Here is a 23,167-nt window from a genome sequence, read left to right as displayed (position 1 = left end):
TGAGATCTGAGGATCGCTGTTCAAAGCCAGCCCGGGCAGGAGAGACCTTGAGACTCCTATCTCCAATAAACCACCAGAAAACCGGAAGTGGTGCTGTAGTTCAAGCGGTAGAGCACTCGCCTTGAGCTGAAGAGCTGAGGGACAGCGCCCAGGCCCAGAGTTCAAGCCCCACAACCGATCAAAAAAAAAAAAAAGAAAAAGAAATGCACCAGAGAGACGGGCGCTTATGGCTCATGCCTGTAATAGCTACTCAGGAGGCTGAGATCTGAGGATCACGGTTCAAAGCCAGCCTGGACAGGGAAGTATCTGTGAGACTCTTATCTCCAATTAACTCGCAGAAAACCAAAAGTAGCTCTGTAACTCAAAATGCTAGAGCACTAGCCTTGAGCTAAAGAGCTCAAGGACAGAGCCCAGGCCCAGAGTTCAAGCCCCAACACCAAAAAAAAAAAAAACAGCAAAAGTGTCAAGTGCTAGTGACTCATGTCTATAATCCTAGCTACTCCAGAAGTTGACATACCAACAATTAACTACCAAAAAGCTGGACATGTAACTGTGGCTCAAGTGATAGAGCACTACCCTTGAGAAGAAAAAGCTCAGGGACAGTGCCTAAACCTCAGGACCAGCATACACATGCGCATGCACGCACACACACGCATACACGCACAGATTCTCTTAGTATATGTATGTGTGTCTGTATACACACACAGCATATACATTTCTGTGTGTATATCTCTATAATCAATATATATGTAGAGAAAGTCAGGCATAGCAATCAATACAATCAATATATCTCTATAATCCTAGTTACTTGGGAGGCTGAAGCCAGCAGATCAGCAGTTTGAGGCCAGCATGGACAATATTGTGAAGCTTACTTCAAAAAAAGTAAAAACAGGGCTGGGAAGGTGGCTCAGTGGTAGAGCACTTGCCTTGCATGCGTGAGGCCCTGGGTTTGATTCCTCAGCCCCACATAAGCAAAAAGAAAAAAGCCGGAAGTGGTGCTGTGGCTCAAGTGGTAGAGCGCTAGCCTTGAGCTGAAGAGCTGAGAGACAGCGCCCAGGCCCTGAGTTCAGGCCCCACGACTGGCCCCCCCCCAAAAAAAAGGAAAAACAAAGCTAGTCACTGATGGCTCATCCCTATAATCCTAGCTACTCAGGAGGTTGACATCTGAGATCATGGTTCAAAGCCAGCCCAGACAGGAAATTCCATGAGACTTAACTCCAGTTAATCACCAAAAAGGCAGCTGATGGGAAGAAAAGCAGTTTTGAGGTCCTAGAATTCATGGCACAGTGGCTTTTGTTCTATAGGGAGGGAAGGCTTGTCCTCTCTGTGTTGGTGTTCACAAGGTTGTTAGGTTCTGTTCTGACCCATCTGATCAGATTACCCATCCACTATCAGCTCAACATCATCTGGCTCTCAAAGATTCCACGTTACTTAGTCACCAACTGAGACTCACATCTTAAATTTTCCTGCCAACTGGCCACCTTCTCCTTAGATGTCCCTTACTGTGTCAAATGAAATTGAGATCTGGGGGTCTCATGTACTTTCCTGCCCAGGCTGGCTTCAAACCACAATCCTCAGATCTCAGCCTCCTGAGTTGCTAGAATTACAGACATGAGCCATTAGTACCCAACTAGAACCTACATTTTTTTTAGCCACAATCACTGGCAAATCTTTAGAGATAACAAATCTTTTTCTACTGAGAGTTTGAATTATGAAAATAAGATAGAAAACATGAGAAATCAATACTATTTTTTTTTTTTTGGTCAGTCGTGGGGCTTGAACTCTGGGCTTGGGCTCTGTCCCTGTGCTCTTCAACTCAAGGCAAGCACTCTATCACTTGAGCTACAGTGCCACTTCTGGTTTTCTAGTGGTTTATTGAAGATAGTCTCACGGACTTTCCTGCTTGGGCTGGCTTTGAACCGAGATCCTTAGATCTCAGCCTCCTGAGTAGCTAGGATTACAGGCGTGAGCTTCTGGTGCCCGGCTTTTTCAATACTATATTTTTAAATGTGTGTGTCAATACTGTGGCTTGAACTCAGAGTTCTCGTTCAGCTTTTTTTATTCAACTGACACTTTACCACTTGAGTCATACTTTAGTCCAGCATTTTACCATTTTACTGGTTAATTGAAGATATAGATGAACACTTTTCTGCTCGGGCTGGCTTTGAACCAAGATACTTTTTTTTTTTTTTTGTCTGTCATGGGGCTTGAACTCTGGCCCTGGGCGCTGTCCCTCAGCTCTTCAGCTCAAGGCTAGCACTCTACCACTTGAGCCACAGCACCACATCCAGTTTTCTGATAGTTAATTGGAGATAAGAGTCTCACAGGGACTTTTCTGCCCAGGCTGGCTTTGAACTACAGTCTTCAGATCTCAGCCTCCAGAGTAGCTAGGCTTACAGGCATGAGCCACCAGTGCCTGGCCAGGATACTTTTAAGTTAGGATTTTCAAGTAACTTGAAAGTTTTGAGAATGATTTTGGATTTTCATTTGAAGACTAGTTAAAAAATAAGTTTCCAAAAAGACCTTCTGCATGATTTCTCATTTGGAATCATCATTGTAATAAGCATTTGATCTCAGAATAGCTCCTTAGAATGACCTACAGTAACATGGGCTAATCAGCTAATGGCACAGCTAGGTATGTAATTACCTTAATTTGGGCCCTTCAGGAGAAGATGTGCTTTCCAACTATAAAACTGGAGTATTTCTAAGTATTTACCATATAGGGTTTTAAAAAGCTATGGTGTATGGAAATATCTGTTATAGACTCAAAAGCATTTGGAGCTAAGCATGGTGGTACATGGTTGTAATCCCAGCACTCAAGAGGCCAAGGCAGGAAGATTGAGAATTCAAGGCCATCCTGGGCTACATATTGGAATCCTGCCTGAAAAGAAAGGGAAAGAGAAACGAAAAGCTTGCCAGCTCTTTCCTTCACTGAGGCTGTTAGCATTCACATTGCATTTGTGTTTCTCTCCCAAAAGCCTGGGGGTAGAGGGAAACGCCTTCCTGAAGTTTACTGCATCGTGAGCCGGCTGGGCTGCTTCAGCCTCTTTTCAAAGGTGAGAATTTGGGCCGGGAGAAAGGGATGGGGGAAAGAAAAGTGGACAAGGGGCTGGGAAGGTGGCTCAGTGGTAGAGTGTTTTGCTTTGCATGCATGAGGCCTTGGGTTCGATTCCTCAGCATCACATAAGCAGAAAAAGCCGGAAATAGCGCTGTGGCTCAAGTGGCAGAGCACTGGCCTTGATCTGAAGAGCTCAAAGACAGCGCCCAGGCCCAGAGTTCAAGCCCCACGAAAAAAAAGGCAGACAAGTCCATGAGACTCTTTTCTCTAATTAACCAGCAAAAAAACAAAACAAAACAAAAAAATGGATTGGAGCTGTGACTCAAGTGATAAAGTACCAGCCTTGAGCAAAAAAGCTAAAGAACAGAGCTCAGGCCCTGAGTTCAAGTCCTAGTACCATTTAAAAAAATTCCCAGCCAGGAGCTGGTGGCTCACGCCTGTAATCCTAACTACTCAGGAGGCTGAGATCTGAGGATCTCAGTTCAAAGCCAGCCTGGGCAGGAAAGTCCCTGAGACTCTTATCTCCAATAGAAAACCGGAGGTAGTGCTGTGGCTCAAGTGGTAGAGCACTTGCCTTGAGCTGAAGAGCGCAGGGACAGCACCCAAGCCCAGAGTCCAAGCCCCACAACCGACCAAAAAAAATATAAATAAATAAATTCCCAAGGGGCTGGAAGGTGGCTCAGTTGTAGAATGCTTGCCTTGCATGCATGAGGCCCTGGATTTGATTCATCAGCACCACATAAGCAGAAAAGGCCGGAAGTGGCACTGTGGCTCAAGTGGTAAAGTGCTAGCCTTGAGCTGAAGAGCTAAGGGACAGCGCCCAGGCCCAAAGTTCAGGCCCCACAACCAACAACAACAACAAAAAATCCCAAGTGGGGATCAGTGGCTCATGCCTGTCTATAATCCTAGCTACTCAGGAGTCTGAGATCTGAGGGTCACAGTTCAAAGTCTGTGAGACTCACAGCTCCAGTTAACCAGAAAAGAAAAACCCAGAAGTGGATATAGAGTGGTAGAGCACCAGCCTTGAGTGAATAAAGCTCAGGAACAACTGTACGGCCCTGAGTAGATTCCCCACATCTACTGTGGATAAATATAAATCAGAACTTCATAAGAGCGCCAGAAAAAAAAAAAAAATCTACGTCCTGTCCACCCTCCTCACTTCAGTGGTAATCATAGCATTGGTTGGTTGGTTCCAAGGTCTGCAAAAGTGCATGTCACTGCTCAGGCCAGTTTAGCATGGGCTTGGTTGAAGGTGGACTTGGCTATGGGCAAGTTTGGTGGGAGAATGCCTGGAGTAAAGCAGCCCTCCAGGAGGCAGTGCCCCTGGACACACACACACATGCACGCCCGCACGCACGCACGTGCGCGCGCTGACGTTCTAAGCTGGGGCTGACCCCATATGTCCCGGGTAGCTTTCTGATCAAGGCTGTATTTGAGGAGCTTAATGTGTCTAACAGAGACCCCTCCACCACAGTTGTTCAGAACCAGAGCTCCAGCCCCCTGATCCCTGTATTCCTCCTATGGGAGGAGGATGGCCCAATGGCAAATCATATTTTAGAACAGAAAGGAGTCATGAAACAGAAGAGCAGTTCTCGGGAGTAGCCATTATTCTTGCTCCTACAATGCTGTGTAACAACCCAAAGCAGCCCCCCAGGTGTGCAGGTGGGCCAGGTGTGGCTCAGAGGTCTGGGCTCACAGGTGTTTAAAGTAGTCCCGGCTTGGCTGACCTCAGTTGTCTGGTCTCTGAAAGCATCATCCCAGAGAACCACGAGGACACACAGCCCCGTACAGAGAAAGGAGTTTTTAATGTCCGCAAGGGGCTGACAGGCTAGCTGTCTTGGGATGGGGAGCGGCAGCCTGTCCTGGAGAAGGAGCTTTAGTTATATAGTGCCAGGGAGGCTGAGGCAGGAATTTTTGCTAAAAGCAGGAGGTCCTCCACAGCTGGACAGACCTGAGCGAGCAACATTCCAGTGATACAGCCAGAGGCTAGAGATACCTGTAGTTTCAGGAATGGGGTGGAGGCTAACAATTATGGCCAGACTTGACTTGGTCACCCAATTTCGGGGAAAGAGCAGAGGACCTAAGATGGAGGCAGTCAAACCAAAATGGGGGGGTGGACACGCTAGCAGTCTCTGCTTAAGGCTGCAGGCCTGAGCCAGGGTCCGGCCTGTGCATTCCTCATTCGCAGTGAGCTGGCACATGCGTGTTTTCTCCATGACAGAGGCCATGAGGGCAAACCCAAGTGTGAAAGTCAGGCTAGAACCCACAGCTGGCCCGCCATCACGCTGAGTCATTCTCTCCATCTGGTATCTGCCTCCTTGCTTCCCTAGGCAGGCTTTATTTTTCTCCTAATTTCCCCTGCAATTCTTTTTTATCTTTTCTTTTCCTTCTTTTTGTGCCAGGACTGGGGCTTGACCTGCAGGCCTCTTGCACTCTTGCTCAGCGTTTTTACTCGAGGCCGGCACTCCCCCACGTGAGCCTTTACTTCCCAAACTTTCTGCTGCTCTTCTTATTTCAGCCTCCTGTGTAGCTAGAATTACAGATGTAAGCCTCTAGCATCTGGGCTTCTTTTTACCTTTTGTCATATTATTTTCTTTTTCTTCCTCTGGTATAAAATATCGATGCTGTAAAATTGATCATTTTAACTAGTTTAGAGGCATGCAGCATGTTCACCGCCGGACAGCATCACAGAACCCATGTGCAGAAGGTTTATCCCCACACCGGAGGCCTCCACCCACTAGACATGCGCGCTCACAGCCTCCACCCCACCTCTGCCTCCACCCCACCTCTGCCTCCACCCCACCTCTGCCTCCACCCCACCTCTGCCTCCATGAATTTCATGCCTCCAGGAATGGCCCAGAAGGAGGGTGGCATACTGCTTGCCCTTGGCTGACGGAGGGTGGCTCAGCCGAGCTCCTGGTGTCACCTTTGCAGATCTTGGACGAGGTGGAAAAGAGACGCGGCATCTCCCCGGCCCTGGTGCAGCCCCTCATGAGGAGTGTCATGGAAGCGCCTTTCCCAGCCCTGGGCAAAACCATCCTCGTCAAGAACTTCTTACCAGGCTCAGGGACTGAGGTAAGCCGCCCGACTCCTTCCCCAGGGAGTCAAGTCCCAGCAGTGATAGCCTGATTCTCAGGGCCCATCAAATTCACCCTGCTCCTTGGGTGAGTCCAGAACTTGAAGTTAAGGCCCAGGCACTGTCCCTTATCTTTTTCACTCAAGGCTGGCACTCTACCACTTGATGTCTGGCTTTTGGGTGGCCAAGTAGAGATGCGTCTCCTGGAGCCAGGAACCAGTGGCTCAAGCCTGTAATGCTAGTACTAAGGAGGCTGAGATCTGAGGATCATGGTTCAAAGCCAGCCCGGGCAGGAAAGTCATGAGACTTTTTTTTTTGGGGGGGGTCCGATTGTGGGGTCTGAACTCTGGGCCTGGGCGCTGTCCCTCAGCTCTTCAGCTCAAGGCTAGCGCTCTACCACTTGAGCCACAGCGCCACTTCCAGCTTTTTTCTTTTTGCTTATGTGGTGCTGAGGAATCGAACCCAGGGCCTCAGGCATGCAAGGCAAGTGCTCTACCACTGAGCCACCTTCCCAGCCCCATGAGACTCGTATCTGCAATTAACCACCAGAAAACCAGAAGTGGTGCTCTGGCTCAAGTGGTAGAGTGCTAGCCTTGAGCTGAAGAGCTCAGGGACAGTGCCCAGGTCTAGAGTTCAAGCCCCATGAAAAAAAAAAAAAAAAAAAAAAGGAAGATGTGTGCACACTGTACATAAAAGCTGAAAAGATACCGCAGAAAATATATATTTCAAAGCTGGGCGCCAGTGGCTCACACGTGTAATCTTAGCTACTTAGGAGGCTGAGCCCAGGAAGGAAAATTTGTGACTCATCTCCAATTACCCAAAAGTCAGAAGTAGAGCAGTGGCTCAAGTGGTAAAGCACTAGCCTTGAGCACAAAAAGGTTCAGGGACACCATATAGGTCCTGAGTTCAGGCCTCAGGACCAGCACACACAGAAAGAAAGGGCAGGAGGGAGGGAAGGAAGGAAGGAGAGAGGGGGGCGGGGAAGTGATTTGAATGAGGTGGGAGGCTGGACTTCTAGAAGAAGAGCCTTGGAAGGGCTGCTTGCATCTGCTCAGGAGTTCTGGCAGGTAGACCCCCCCCCCAGGAGATAGTTATTTTCATCTTAGAACTGTCCCTGCAGGGGTGCAGGCACCAGCCACCTGTGCTGGGTCCGCCGGCCTCTTCCCTTCCTGCTAGCCAGATGTCTCCCATCAAGCATCAGGCATTTGCTTCCTTCCAAATACACCCACTTCCCAGCCTCCGCGCCTTCTGCTCCCCACTCCTGCTCCCTCTGTCTTCTTTCCTACCTCTTCCCCTCCCCTCCAGTGGGGTCACATGTCCCCTGCTGAGGACCTCAGAGCCCCAGGAACTGTGCCACGTGGGCCAGGCCTGCCAAGGGTTGATCTTCTCCTCATGGCTACCCCTGTTCCCTGACAGGTGATTGAGCTGTGCCGCCCACTGGACTCCCGGCTCGAACACGTGGACTTTGAGTCTCTCTTCTCCTCCCTCAGCATCCGCCACCTGGTCTGTGTTTTTGCCTCCCTGCTGCTGGAAAGGAGGGTCATCTTCATCGCCGACAAGCTCAGGTACTTGGCTACTGCTGTGTAAGCATGTGAGTGGTCCTGGGTACAGCAGGTGAGTCCCTCGGGCAGGCGTGAGTGACAGCTGAGGCAGGTGTAAGGCCCGCCCATCGTGGACTGTGAGGTAGGCCTGAACTTCCAGGCACCAGCCACTTCTCAGGTACTTAGCCAGGTCCCCATGGGTTCTGCTGTGCACGAGGCACTCTGTTATATTCAGGAGACATAAATACACAGCTGTCCCCCAAAGTTCTCAGCCAAGCGGGGTGCCTGGGAAGTAAAAGGACTACCTAGTACCATGTGAGATGGATGGAGGGAGGCTGGGAAGGTGGCTCAGTGGTAGAGTGCTTGCCTTGCATGCATGAGGCCCTGGGTTCGATTCCTCAGCACCACATTAGCAGAAAAAGCTGGAAGTGGCGTTGTGGCTCAAGTGGTAGAACGCTAGCCTTGAGCTGAAGAGCCGAGGCACAGCACCCAGGCCCATGACCAGCAAAAAACAAACACAAATTAAAAAAAAAAGAGATTGACGGAGGGTACTCATCCCCAGGGAAAGTGAGTTCTGACTGTCACTAAGCATGAGACTAAGTAAAGAGGGCACTCACTGGTGGCTCACGCCTGCCTGTAATCTTAGCTATTCAGGAAGTGGCGCTGTGGCTCAAGCGGTAGAGCGCTCACCTTGAGCTGAAGAGCCCAGGGACAGCGCCCAAGCCCAGAGTTCAAGCCCCACGTCTGACAAAAAAAAGTATGTTGCACGTTGCAGGTAAATGGAGCCACCGGTGCAGGGGCAAGGAGGCGGGGTGGGGTGGGCAGCAAGGGGAGTGCATCACCCCCAGAATCTGGGCTGGAGCTCCCTGAGCTAGCATGGAGAGAAAGGGGAGGCAGGCAGAGGGGACAGGACTCAGCTCAGGGAAAGGCCACGGGCCCCACAGAGCAAACTTCACCAAGGCATCCCTCTCCCCATGTTGTTAACCTGAATCTCACACCTCACACACTCACTGCCCAGTAAGATGCCAGCACGTGCCATGGTCACATTTATGAAAATGCACCAGGCCCTGGTGGCTCACACTTGTCATCCTAGCTTCTTAGGAGGCTGAGATTTAGAGGATTATTGTTTGAACCCATCCTAAACAGAGATCCAACAGGCTCTGTCCCCCAAATACACAGGGGTGGGGGGAACAGGCCAGAGGCACCAACTGAGAGCCAGCAAACCAAGCTCGCACAAGGTTTAGACCCTGGTACAGGAAGCAGGACGAGGAGGGAGAAGACAACAGCATCCGCAGATAGGGATTCGGGATTTGGGTTTATTCCCAACTTCTAGCATTTCAAACAGTTGAGTCAGCCAGGCACCAGTGGCTCTCGCCTGTAATTGTCGCTAACTCAGGAGGCTGAGATCTGAGAATCACACTTCAAAGCCAACCCCAGGCAGGCAAGTCTCATTCTTAGAACTCAGGGCTCAAGAAGGGCTAAGGCATGGGAGCCACCACCAGGCTGAAGCAGAGACCACCTGAGAAGCTCATGTGGGAAGAAAACACGCCAGACACATAATGAAGGAGAACCATCTGGGTTTGGAGAGGAAATACGACTCTGAGCTGTAGAACACAGGAGGGAGGGAGAAGGGGCAGAGGGATGGAAGGCATGGCATGGATCCAGGTGGGATTCAATGGCGTGGGGCCGGGGTGGGGGTGGGGGGTGCCTGGAGAAGTGGCACGCAGCCCATGGCTCTCTGTAACCATCTGGTCCCCTTGGTGGCGCCCCCCCCCGTGGCTGAGTTCCCCAGCGACTTTTAAATGCCACAGTGTTGTGCTCCCCGTGTACTTTCATCAACTCAGGAAGCAGACTCTCTTCAGCCTGCAGCTGGTGCAGGGCGCTGGGCAGCACTCCAAGCATGCTGGGCGCTGGGGAATTGAGACACAGAGTTCTCAAGATTGGGGCTTTGGAAGCTGGGGATGAGTAATAACCCTTCAGTGACCAGGATTGAATTTCGCCAGGTCTCTGGTAACTGTCTGGGTTCTGTGAAAGGCCCACTCTGCCCCCTCCTTAGACCCCAAGCTCTTGGTTCTCAGGGTTGGGTTTTGTGAGGGGGGGGGGGGAAATAACTTCAGAAAGGCATAGAGAAGAAAAGTACAAGGAGAGCCGGGCGCCGGTGGCTCACGCCTGTCATCCTAGCTACTCAGGAGGCTGAGATCTGAGGATCACGGTTCAAAGCCAGCCCGGGGAAGGAAAGTCCCTGAGACTCTTATCTCCAATTACTCACCAGAAAACCGGAAATGGCACTGTGGCTCAAGTGGTAGAGTGCTTTCCTTCAGCTGAAGAGTGCAGGGACAGCGCCCAAGCCCCACGTTCAAGCCCACGGCTGACAAAAAAAAAAAAGAAGAGGAAGAAAAATACAAAGTACAAGGAGGCAGGTGTCGTGACACACACCTGTAATTCTAGCTGCTCAGGAGGTAGAGGTAGGAGCATCACAGTCCCAGGCATGGCAAAAGTGAGAACCCCTGCTGGAGAAGAAGTAAAAAACTAAAAACAAAAAGATTGGGGTTTGGCTCAGGTGGTAGAATGTTTGCAAGCATGAGACCCTGACTTCAAACCTTAGTACTGTCAAAAAAAAATTTTTTTAAATAAAGTGAAAGGCCAAAAGAATAAACCAAGAATCTGCCAAGCCTGGACCAGGCACCTATGAGACTTGTTTCAGGGCTGAAGGTATGTGGCTGGAGTAGAGCTGGTTAACTAGGGAATGGCCCACCCTTAGGAGAAAGAGCAGAAAATGCCCTTAGTTATCTTGCCAAAGTACAGTCAGAGAAAAGGTAGAAAGGGTGGGGCCCTGTCACGAGCAGGTCTTCCCCCAGGGCAGTATGGGAAAACAGTGGAAAATGGTCCACAGAGGAATCCATAGGAGGTATGTGACTGTTCCCCTGGACAGATTTCCAGGTGGACCGCTGGCAATGGGCCAGCTTCTCCTTCGCAGCTGCTGTCTCCAGGGACAAAGGAAAAATGAGCAGACCTCAGGGCTGTGACTAAATTCTGCCCAAATGTCTGGACCTCAGCTGGGCGCCCAGTCCCTCCCTCCCCGTCCTGGCCCCGGGTCTTCTTATTCTTGAGTCCTAGGGGTTGACAGACCCTAGGCCCCTGGTGCTGCTCACTTTCGGGGGCTTTGCTGTCTTGTTTTCCCCGCAGACAGCCGCTCTTTCTCTGTTACACATACATTATCTTTCTAGCTACTGTCATCCCTTGCAGACCTGAAAGTGGGTGGGAATGGGGGATAAATAAAGATCCAGGCTCAAGTGGTAGAGAAGGCCTGCCTAGCAAATACAAGCACTCAACTCAAGCCCCGTTACTGGCAGTAAAAAAAGGAAGGAGGGAGGGAGGGAGGGAGCACACGCTGTCTGGCCCAGAGAACTCTGAGACAGGAATGGGAGAAAATCTAGAGCAGGGAACCATTTTAGTCTGATCTACAGACTCTCCTGCTCCCCACGCTCCTGTCAGATAGATGCTACGAAAGCCACAAAGATTCAGTCAGGAAACTGTCTTAATTCCAAAGACACAGTGACACAGGCACTGGTGCAATGGTCTGGGGGTCGGTGACCGGCGAAACGTGGGGCCCTGTCCACAGAAATGTGGTCTTTGTTAAGCCACGAAGGCCCCTTTGTAAGATAGGCATGGTAGTACTTGCCTATAACCCTAGCACCCTGGAAGCCATGTCGGGATGATCATGAGTTCAAGATCAGCCTGGGATGTACAGTGAGACCAACTTGTGTGTGAAAACACACAGACAAACCAAAAAGACTCCCTACTGCTCGCAGTCAGTGAGGCTGGTGTAGGAAGGCTGGACTTGTTCTCCTCTGCGCCTTCCCGCCCGTGGTGGCGACCTTGCAGCTGAGGCTCCAGTGAGATGTGACTGTGTGACCCCCAAATCTCTCTCAGCTCTGAAATTCTCCAGTCCCGTGGGCCTGATTGCTTTGGGGTTCCTGGAACTGGGCTACATAAAATTCTGATTCTTGGGCCTGGGGCAGCAATCTGTGTCCCTGTCATTCTGCTCTGCTTGATGGAAGAATAGCTATAAGGATCTGAAGGGTTTTCATCCAGACTTTGGCAAACAAGGGCTTGAGGACCAGAATTTCTAGGAAGAAAAATCTGTGTGTATGTGTGTGAGAGACAGAGACAATGATAGACAGAGACAGAGTTCTAGGGTTTTCACTCAGGGCCTGGGAGCTGTCTCTCAGGCTAGTGCTCTACCATTTGAGCCACAGTTCCATCCCCGGGTTTTTGGTGATTAAGTAGAAATAAAGAGTCTCAGGGCTGGGAAGGTAGCTCAGTGGTAGAATGCTTGCCTTGCATTCATGAGGCCCTGTGTTCGATTCTTCAGCACCACATAAGCAGAAAAAGCCAGAAGTGGCACTGTGGCTCAAGTGGTAGAGTGCTAGCCTTGACCTGAAGAGCTAAGGGACAGCATTCAGGCCCCATGATCGACAAAAAAGGAAGCAAGGAAGGAAGGAAAGGAAAGGAAGAGAGTCTCAGAGCCAGGCCTGGCTTCAAACCTCAATCCTCAGATCTCAATCTTTTCCCCCCTCTCCCGTCCTCTACCCCCAAACCAGGACTTGAACTCCATATCTAACACTTTCATTCATTGGCCTGATGATCTACCATCCGAGCCATGCTTCCATCTCCATTTTAGTCTTTTGAGTTGCCAAGATTATAGGTATGAACCACTGGCACTAGGCTGGAAATCATGAGCTTAAGCCATGCCTGCTGCCCTCCTCCACCAAGCTCCATCCTCAGCAAATTCAGAGTTCCCATCTGGCTAGCGGTAGCTGGAAGTCAGACACAAGTTCTCCTGATTTTGCTCTGCAGCCCCCATCTAGGGGGGCCACTGGAAAGAGCACTGGACATGCCCCGTGATACCTCAGGGTAGGCCTCAGCACCCCCTGCACTGTCCCACCCCACCCCCAACGCAGTTCTCCACTCCTCATCGCTAAGGAGCCTGCCCACAGAAAAGAGGAAATGGCAAAGGACTTGTGGCAAATACTGTATAAGTTATAAAAGGGTTTTAAGTTGAGCCAAAAATCTATCAAATTTAAAATAACATTTGTGCTTCGTTTCATCTTTAGAGTGGACATTGGGTGTTTCTAAAGGCTCTGTCAAGCCAAAGTTTGACAGATAGAAGAAAAAAGAATGTTCTTGTGATGGTTCATTCTGTTGCCTTAACAACCCTATAAATATTTCCTTAGAGCCCTGTCTTCTTGTTCCTGATGATAAACATTTTATTTTGGGGTTTTTCTTTGAATTTGCTCATTTCACTTCCAAATATTTTTGCCTAAACCTATAGAAAAGGCTAAATAATAGCCACAGGTACGAGTTTGTACAAAAGAATTAGATAACGCCAGGTGTAGGATGTTCAAGAAACTTTTTATAGTGCTTTAAACCATAGGATAAATGATAGACTGCTGCCTTCATGATCATCAGGATTAACTGATCAGATCTTTCCATTATTGGTTTATCTATTTATGTTTTTTTCTGCTGATACTGGGGCCAGCACCACTTCCGGCTTTTTCTGTTTATGTAGTGCTGAGGCATCAAACCCAGGGCCTCAGGCATGCAAGGCAAGCACTCTACCGCTGAGCCACCTTCCCAGCCCCTTTGCTTAGCTTTTTCATTCAAAACTAGCACTGTAACCCTTGAGTCTCACTTTTACTTCCAGCTTTATTTATGGTGGTTAGTTGGAGGTTAGAGTCTCAAGGACTTTCCTGCCTGTGCTAGTTTGCACCTCAATCCTCAGATCTCAGCCTCCTGAGTAGCTAGGATTACAGGCGTGAGCCACCAGCGCTCGGCTTCTATGCTAGATTCTTGTTGGTGTGTAGATGGATCAGAAGGGTACAGGAGCTCCTAGCCTGGCACACAGGGTTGGGAACACCCAGACTGAAGCACTGGTGCTTCTGATGTTCTAGAAAGATGCTTCAGTCCTCAGAAGTCACCCTTCTCACCTGTGTTCGTCAGTGATCTCCGCCCCCACCCACGACTCCCCCCCCAGCCATCCTCCCACCACTCCCCCCCCCCAGCCATCCTCCCACGGGACTTCCCTCAAAAATACTGCCTGGGGGGCTGGGAAGGTGGCTCAGTGGCGCTTGCCTTGCATGCATGAGGCCCTGGGTTTGATTCCTCAGCACCACATAAGCAAACAGAAAAAAGCCGGACGTGGCGCTGTGGCTCAAGTGGTAGAGTGCTAGCCTTGAGCTGAAGAGCTAAGGGACAGCACCCAGGCCCAGAGTTCAGGCCCCATGACCAGACCCAAAAAAAAAATATATATATATATATATACTGCCTGGGCTTGGCGCTGGCGGCTCGCGCCTGTCATCCTAGCCACTCAAAAGGCTGAAATCTGAGGATCACAGTTCAAAGCCAGCCCAGGCAGAAAAGTCTGTGAGACTCTATTTCTACTTAACTGCCAAAAAGCTGGAAATGATACTTGGCTCCAAATAGCCTTGAGCACAAAAGCTCAGGGACGTTGCCCAGGCCTTGAGTTCAAGCTCCAAAAAACCACTGCCTCCCATCCCCAGTGTTAAGTGAGGCTCCGCCTGGAGCTCGCTCAAGACTCATCGTTAGCCTCCCCCGAACCATTGGCTGTGCTTTGATTTTTATTTTATTTTTTCCTAATCCACCACCAGTTCCCACCTTCCACCCTACAAGCGCTTCTCCAGCCCTCTCAAGTCAGGGAGGAAAATTCCATTAGCACTTGCAGCCATGACAGAGAGAAACATGTCAGATACCCTTAAAATAATCCTCTCTTTTCTCCTCTGCTTACCATTAGTTCTTGCAGAGTCTGACCTTTCTCTTCATGGTGCTCCAGGCAGGAGTGGTTTTAGCCTAGGGACGGGGTCAGGGCCGCAGGATTGAGAGGCTGCCCCCTTGTCGTCATGCTGTCCCCCGTCCCCCCCCCCCGCCCTAACGAGGTGTTAATCATAACCAGGTGTGAGAACACTTGGCTCCAGCTGCAGCGGACGATTTGAACATTAAACAAAAAAGACAAAAATGCTCCTTCCTTGTAAAAACGAGTCACCCATGACAGCAGCACGGACCTACAGAGCCAGTAGATGACCAGTTGAGATGGCATCATTTGTCGCCATCAGAACTGAAGATGGACCTGAGGCTTAGCTCCGTGGCGGAACATTTGCCCAGTGTTCTTGAGACTCTGGGTAGATCTCCAGCAGCACCAGGGGGAAAAAAAATTGGTTCCAGTTGTGCTTTTGCTCACTGCATTCCAGTTCCCTGAGTGAATGTAATCTACTGAAACTTCACTCGCTCTCTACGCCAACGCTGATCCAATCACGTCTTCTTCCCCTGGGTTCCTAGTGGAAGCAGCTGAACTCAGGCCTGGAACCTCGCCAGGCCTCAACTGGGACCCTTCCGGTGTGGCCGAGGAGGGAGCCGCCTGGGTGTTCCGAGGTGAAAGGCGGCCCCTCCCGCCTGTCGTGCTAGCTACTCAGGAGGCTGAGTCCGCGGCAGGGACGTCTGCGAGACTCTTACCTCCAGTGAACCAGAAAAAAGCTGGATGTGCAGCTGTGGCTCAAGTGGTAAAGTGCTAGTCTTGAACAGAGAAACTCAAAGACAGTGGTCAGGCCCTGAGTTCAAGCCCCAGAACTGGCACCAAAAAGAAAAGAAGGTGAACTCTGTGCTTGCTTCCGGTAGCCTGTACACCTTTGGGCTGAGTCTGTCCGCCTGCCTGGGAGCCCAGGGACGCCCAGGCCTCTCCCCACCCAACCGCGCCCTCTCTCTCCCTCTCTCTCTCCCCCCCCTCTTGCTGCAGCACCCTGTCCAAGTGCTGCCATGCCATGGTGGCTCTCATCTACCCCTTCAGCTGGCAGCACACCTACATCCCTGTGCTCCCGCCAGCCATGATCGACATCGTGTGCTCGCCCACGCCCTTCATCATCGGGCTGCTGTCCAGCTCGCTGCCGCTGCTCAGGGAACTGCCGCTGGAAGAGGTGAGCCCCACCCGGCCAGCTCCCTCGCTTGGGGCCCGGAGGAGTCCAGGGACAGCGGAACTGCAACTTGGTCTGTAACCGCTCCCACCGGGGCTCCCTGACCTTTGGCATCTGCAGGTGACCCGTGAAAGGCAACCTAGGTCAGAGCCCTAATGTGCCACCTGCCCTGCCTCCCCTCCCCCCTGCACTGAGGGAAGAAAGCACATGAAGAACCAGCCAGAACCAGAATGTGCTGGGACTAATGACAGCGGACCAGAACTGTGTCCTTATCATAGGCCCTTTGGTATATCATTCCCAAAGGACAACCATCAAGCCAGGCATGCTAGCACGTACCTGTAATACCAGCACTCAGCATTACAAGATCATTGAGGCAGGATGATCCTAAATTTTTGGTCAGCCTGGTTTGAATAGAAAGTCCCTATCTAGCCAGGCACTGGTGGTATATACCTGTAATCCTAGCTAGTCAGGAAGCTGAGATCTGAAGATCATAATTCAAAACCAACCCTGGCAGGAAAGTCCATGAGACTCATCTCCAATTAACCACCAGAAAAATGGAAGTGATGCTGTGGCTCAAAATGATAGTGCACTAGCCTTGAGCCAAAGAGCTCAGGGACCAGTGTTCAGGCCCTGAGTTCAAGCTCTGTGACCAAAACAAAATAAAAAAGACCCTACCTACACACACACACAGTTTCCACCTCTCTGTCCTAGGGAAGGACTGATCTGCAGTCTGTCTCAGGATACTGCTTCTTTAATTGTCTAAAGGCCTGGCTTTGTGCAGCCTCCTGTAATCCCCTGCAGCCAAGAACAGGCTCTTCCACCGGTCTGGAACAAGCAGAGGCCAAGCTTTTCCAGCTGAGGTTAGGGTGGCCATCCAGGCTCCTGGGCTTCCTCCCCCATGGCCACCGGAGCTGGGGAGAGGGCGCCATCTCCTGCTCCCTGTGTTTCCACCCCTGAGGATGGAGAAGCTGGGGTCAGTGTGGACGCCCTCCTGTTCCCACACTGCAACATGCAGAACCCCCCCCTGCTCCGGCCACCTGGGGTACCAAGAAGGAGGAAGGCAGGACCCATCCCCAGCAGCCCTAGTGGTAGCACTCGCCCCTCTTTCTGCCTGACAGGTGCTCGTGGTGGACCTCATCAACGATCGCTTCCTCAGGCAGGTGAGTGAGAGGATGGGGAGCTCCGCCTGCGCTGTCGCAGCCGCTGCGCACCGCTGCGCGCCCGGCTCTTCCTTCCTGCCCCACTACTGAGAAGCTGAGACTATCACAACGCCCCACTACGGAGAAGCTGAGACTGTCACAATGCCTTTTTCATTCATTTTTTTTTTTTTTTTTGGTTGGCCATGGGGCTTGAACTCTGGGCCTGGCCGCTATCCTTGTGCTCTTCAGCTCAAGGCTAGAACTTTTCCACTTTTGCCACAGCACCACTTCCCATTTCCTGGTGGTTAACTGGAGATGAGAGTCTCACAGAATTTCCTGCCTGGGCTGGCTTTGAACCATGATCCCCAGATCTCAGCCTCCTGAGTAGCTAGGATTACACAGCATGAGCCACGGATACCGGGCTCATTCTCTCTTTTCTAAAGGCCCTCCAGGTAGGTCTTCCCACAAGCCAGACCAGAAAGCTAGCTTTCCCAGGACACTGGCGGCTCAAGCCTGTAATCCTAGCTACTTGGGAGGCTGAGATCTAAGGATCACAGTTGGAAGCTAGCCTATGCGGGAAAGTCTACAAAATTCCATCTCCAATTCACCAGCAAAATCCTGGACTGGAGGCATGGAGCACCAGGTACGAGTAAGAAAGTAAAGTGAGCCGGGCGCCAGTGGCTCAGGCCTGTCATCCTAGCTACTCAAGAGGCTGAGATCTGAGGATCACGATTCAAAGCCAGCCTGGGCAGGAAAGTCCGTGAGACTCTTATCTCCAATAAACCATTAGAAAACCAGAAGTGGTGCTGTGGCTCAAGTGGTAGAGCGCTTGCTTTGAGCTGAAGAGCACAGGGACAGTGCCCAAGCCCAGAGTTCAAGCCCCACGACTGACAAAAGAAAGTAAGTAAAGTGAGAATGTGAGGGTCTGAGTTCAAGCCCCAGTACCAACACACACACAGGCACACATACACATAGATGAGCCTGTGCGTCACAGATGCCATGGGATCAGCCTGCCCCGTGGTGTAGCAGTGTGTGAGGCTAGACAAGATGCAGGCATTACCCAAAAGCGCCTGCACTGGGGCCCACTTGCTGCTTCTGCTTTACAGATGGAGGATGAAGATTCCATTCTGCCCCGGAAGCTTCAGGTGGCCCTGGAACACATTCTGGAGCAGAGGAACGAGCTGGCCTGTGACCTGGACAGAGGGCCCCCGGACTGCACCTATGGTAAAGGCAGCACTTGCTCTACGAGAGGCTGGGGCAGCTGCAGCGGCGCCGCCCATCCCCACTGGGCAACGCCAGAACATGGGGCTGAGCAGCAGCCTCTTCATCTGGACTTCATTCCAACAAGGAATTGGGGGGAAAATTGCCCATCACTCCCACCTTGGCCCTATACTATCTATATAAAGGTAGGAAAAGAAGCCAGGCGCCGGTGGTTCACGCCTGTCATCCTAGCTACTCAGGAGGCTGAGATCTGAGGATCACGGTTCAAAGCCAGCCTTGGACAGGAAAATCTGTGAGAATTATCTCTAACCACCAAAAAGCTGGAAGTAAAGCTGTGGCTCAAATGGTAGGGCACCAGTCTTGAGCAAAACCAAAAAGCTCAGGGACAGTGCCCAGGCTCTGAGTTCAAGCCCCAGTTCTTGCACCAAATAAGTAAATGGGGAAAGACACAGTTGGCCACCGAGGGAATTTCCGTGGCTGCCGTCATTCCCTGCTTTGTTGAGCGCCAGCCAATCATCCGCCCTCACCCTCACTGCCCCCCCTCCTGTCCTTGCCCAGGCCCCGCGTCCAGCCCCTTGAATGCGGTGGTGTCCGAGGCCTTTGTCCGCTTCTTTGTGGAGATGGTGGGCCACTACTCCTTGTTCCTGACGCCGGGCGAGCGGGAGGAGCGGAGCCTGCAGCGGGACGCCTTCCGCAAAGCCGTCTCCTCCAAGAGCCTGCGCCGCTTCCTGGAGGTGTTCATGGAGACCCAGACCTTCCGTGGCTTCATCCAGGAGCGGGAGCTGCGCCGGCAAGATGCCAAGGGTGAGGATCCGTCCACGCTGGGCCAGAGAGCCACCTATGGCAGCATCCTCTGGAGCCATAGGATGACACTGAAGAATGTCTTTCCCACCTCTCCCTGCTGCCCTCCTGCTCCTCCTCTCTGTTCCCCCCCCTTTCCTGCTCTCTCTCTAGCAGCTGCTGATGGATGAGCCGGAGAGAATCGGTGCTCCTCTGCCCCACCTGGGCAGCTGGCCTCTTCACCAGCACCAGCCTCTGCCTCCTGCTCTGCTCGAGGTTTTGCATCTCCTCCTCCTTCCCTGCCATACTTCCCGCCTCCTTTCCACCTCACTTCTAGGGATGGAGGACGGGATGAGGAGGAGGCCAGGGGGAAATCACTGCAGTCTCGTTTTGTCCCTTGTCTCAGAATCTAAAATCCCTCACACAAGCCGGGTAGGTACGGCAGGCATTTTTGCAGAGCCCCTCCTTAGAGGCTGGGGAACACCTGGTCCCAGGCCTGGGCGAGCTCTGATTACACTACTTAAGTCCCCAAAGTCCAGTATTCCGCAGCCCTCCTCCAGGACGGCCAGGGCAGCCACACCCTGCGGGTGGTTTTAATATGGGGTCTGCGGGTATAGAAGGAAATTGATGAGACTGGAACCATCCATGTCCTCCTTACTGAGTTAGGTTTTTTGTTTGTTTGCTTGTTATGCTGGTCCTCTGGGACCAAAGCCTGGGCGCTGTCTCTGAGTTTTTGTTGTTGTTGTTGCCAATCCTGGGGCTTGAACTCAGGGCCTGGACACTGTCCCTGGGCTCCTTTAACTCAAGGCTAGCACTCTACCACTTGAATCACAGTACCACTCCCAGCTTTTTCTGCACTGAGGAATGGAACCCAGGACTTCATGCATGCCAGGCAAGCACTCTCCCTCTAAGCTACATCCCTAGCCCCTCTGAGCTTTTTTTTGTTTTTTTCCTCAAGGCTAGTTCTCTACCATTTGAGCCACAGCCTTTTGGTGGCTAATTAGAGATAAAGAGTCTCAGACTTTGCTGCCTAGGCTGGCTTCAACCCCTGATCCTCAAATCTCAACTTCCTGAATAGGTAGGATCACAAGGATGAGCCACTGCCAGAGAAAGCTTTTAGAGTTCTTTTCATTGGTGGTAGCAGTGGTTGTAGAGCTTGAACTCCGTGTTGTCACTGACCCTGAGCTATTATGCTCAAGACTAGTGCTCTACCATTCCAGCCACAGGTCCATTTCTGATGGTTAATTGGAGATAAGAATCTCACCAACTGGGGCTGGGAAGGTGGCTCAATGGTAGAGTGCTTGCCTTGCATGCATGAGGCCCTGGGTTTGATTCCTCAGCACCACATAAGCAAAAAAGAAAAAAGCCGGAAGTGGCGCTGTGGCTCAAGTGGTAGAGCGCTAGCCTTGAGCTGAAGAGCTGAGAGACAGCGCCCAGGCCCAGAGTTCAGGCCCCACGACCGACCGGACCCAAAAAACAAACAAAAGAATCTCACCAACTTTCCTGCCTAGGCTGGCTTGGATCTGTGATCCTCAGATCTTAGCCTCCTAAATAGCTAGGATTACAGATGTGAGCCATCAGTGCCCAGACTAAAGGGTTATTTGTTGTTGTTGTTGTTGTTTTAAATAGAAGAGCTGGGCTGGGAAGGTGGCTCAGTGGTAGAGTGCTTGCCTAGCATGCATGAGGCTCCAGGTTCGATTCCTCAGTACCACATAAAGAGAAAAACCCAGAAGTGGTGCTTTGGCTCAAGTGATAGAGCGCTCGCCTTGAGCTGAAGAGCTGAGGGACAGTGCCCAGGCCCAGAGTTCAGCCCCAGGACCAAACAACAAAAAAAAAAGGAAATAATCCTCAGCTCTCAGCTCAGCTTCAAGGGAAAAGCCACAGCACTTTGAGAACATTCTGGAAGCTTGGGCCCTGGGCTGTCCCTGATCCTGGGATAGAGACCCAGATGGGTGCCAGCCACTAGACAGGGCCTGCATACTGCCTGGAACAGTCTGTGTCCCACAGGACACTGACACCCTGGAAGGGAACCCCAAATGCAAACCGTTGTTAATTTCACCTTAGATATTAAAAGGAAGAGAAGTGTTTGGGGTTTCTTTTTATTTTTGCCAGGGCTAAGAAAAATCTCTCCTCTACTTTGTGGATGAGACTTGAAGGAGGAAGGGAAGAGGTGGGGAGGAATAGTGGCCAAGCAACAGGACTTGGTGAGTTCGGGGGACAGGTGTAGGCTGAGGGGAGACAAAAGGGAGAGCTGACCATACCTGTATTCTCCATGCCCATAAGTTCAGCACTGGCCCTTCCTTGGCTGGTGTGGGGGCCTGGATCAGAAGAGGAATTCAGCTGCCCAAGCCACTGGCTCTTCTTTACTGGTCAGTGGCGCCACCTGGTGGCGGAGGATTTTCCCAAGTGACCTTGACTTGCTGCCATTTCCCCTTAGAAGCCACCCAACTGCCCACGCCCCTACCAGCCCAAGACTTTAAAGGGACATACAGAAGAAGGAAGTCTTGTCAGCTCTGTTAATAAGAAGTCTTGGAGGGTCCTACAATATATAATAGTGCCTTGAGCTCGCCTGGTGACATTTAAGGCCACTGTTAGGACCCCATTCCCATCTCGTTCCAAGGACCCAGTCAGCACAAATGATATCATAGGCATGCAGGACAGATAGGAAGGACATTGGTTGGGGAGGGGCAAGATAATTGGGGTAGCTTTATTAGACTTGTGCACCCCAAAGAGGCATGGCCTCAGGCTGACATGGCTCCTGAGCCAGGGGGTAGCCATAGTCCTGAGGGACCAGTGACAGTAGGGACATTGCCAGAACCCCCTGGGCTCTCCGCAGGTTCTCGGCAGGCCTTGGGCTTCGGCCTTTGCACATCCCTCTGCTGGTCACCTGGCTGCTTCCAGTAACCTTGACGGAAACAGAAGGGATAGCCTGGGGCCCAGACAATGGCCCCGGAGGCCCGAGCTGCCTACCAGAGGCTCCCTGACCTTCTTGGAAGAAGAGGTTCTTGGGAGTGGGGGATAGAACACAAGACAAATAAGAACGAGGTTGGCCACCCCACAACACTAGGGTCCTAGGCACCCCAAAACTGTAGCCAACATCTGGGATGCCTACTGAGATTTTTTTTTTTTTTGCTGAGAGGATCCCATAATTTATATCCCATTCTCCAAGGCTCTCCATAATAGTAGGGACCAGGCTATGCATAACAGTTAACCTGAGTAGCAGGCTGGGGTGTAGTTCAGTGGTAGAGCACTTGCCTAGTGTGCTGGAGGCCCTGGCTCAATGCCCAGTAGCATAGGGGAGAAAAAACAAAACCTGAAAGGGACTGGGGGGGGGGGTGGCTCAGTGGTGAGGTGAGTGCCTGCCTTGCCTAGCCCAAGGCCCCGGCTCAACTCCTCACCCCTGCCGAGGGAAACCCCCCCTGAGTAGGTTTGTGTGGCTGGGGGAAGGGGAGAGGCTGGGGAATTTGGTAACTAACCAGCTCCTTGGATTAGTAATAGTAACATTCTGTATATTTTTATATTTCCCAAAAAGATCACTTTTATTATTTTGGAATACACTTTTCTTTTCTAACTTATTTCCTATTACATTGTTTACTTAAGATCTTCAAGTGAATAAATATACAATTTTATCAACATTCCTAATGGTCGTATAGTATTCTGTTTTTTAGATATATTGAAAGTAACCTCACCTAGGCTGGAAGTATATATAGTTCAAGGATCACAGTCAGAGGCCAGTACTGGGCAAAAAAAGCACAAGACTATACCTAGAAAATAATTGAAAAGCCAGGCGCCAGTGACTTAACACCTGTAATCCTAGCTACTCAGGGGGCTAAGATCTGAGGATCGTGGTTCAAAGCCAACCCAGGCAGAAAAGTCTGTGAGACTCTTAGCGCCAATAAACCACCAGAAAACCAGAAATGGCAATGTGGCTCTAGTGGTAGAGCGCTTGTCTTGAGCTGAAAAGTGCCCAGGCTTAGAGTTCATGTCCCACAACAACAACAACAAAAAAAAAAAACTTTAGTGCACAGGCTGGGAAGGTGGCTTGGTGGTAGAGCACTTGCCTTGCATGCCTGAGGCCCTGGGTTCGATTCCTCAGCACCATATAAGAAAAAAGCCGGAAGTGGCACTGTGGCTCAAATGGTAGAGTGCTAGCCTTGAGCTGAAGAGCTGAGGGACAGCGCCCAGGCCCAGACTTCAGGCCCCAGACCGGACCCCCCCAAAAAAAAAAAAAACTTTAGTGCTAAAACTTGAGTGGCTTTGAACTGTGATCCTCAGATCTCAGCCTCCTGAGTAGCTAGGATTACAGGCATGAGCCCCCAGCAACCAATGAAATAATTTTTTTGTTTTTGTTTTTTTTTTGGGGGTCC

The 23,167-nt window shown here is 51.1% G+C and overlaps 1 protein-coding gene across 1 annotated transcript in view; it reads left to right on the top strand.

Annotated features, from left to right (window-relative positions):
- Positions 1–18,991, top strand: part of Dennd2a (DENN/MADD domain containing 2A) — a 45,476-nt gene extending 26,485 nt beyond the window's left edge. Inside the window, exons 11-18 of the mRNA XM_013021560.1 lie at positions 2,979–3,056; positions 5,993–6,133; positions 7,551–7,699; positions 15,486–15,663; positions 16,779–16,820; positions 17,906–18,023; positions 18,579–18,824; positions 18,975–18,991. Coding sequence (XP_012877014.1) covers positions 2,979–3,056; positions 5,993–6,133; positions 7,551–7,699; positions 15,486–15,663; positions 16,779–16,820; positions 17,906–18,023; positions 18,579–18,824; positions 18,975–18,991 — 969 coding nt within the window. The remainder of the gene's footprint in view (positions 1–2,978; positions 3,057–5,992; positions 6,134–7,550; positions 7,700–15,485; positions 15,664–16,778; positions 16,821–17,905; positions 18,024–18,578; positions 18,825–18,974) is intronic.
- The last annotated feature ends 4,176 nt before the right edge of the window (positions 18,992–23,167 follow it).

Source organism: Dipodomys ordii, unplaced genomic scaffold (assembly GCF_000151885.1).
Source record: "Dipodomys ordii isolate 6190 unplaced genomic scaffold, Dord_2.0 Scaffold56, whole genome shotgun sequence".
NCBI lineage: Eukaryota > Metazoa > Chordata > Mammalia > Rodentia > Heteromyidae > Dipodomys > Dipodomys ordii.
This window is presented reverse-complemented; position numbering and strand designations above follow the sequence as displayed.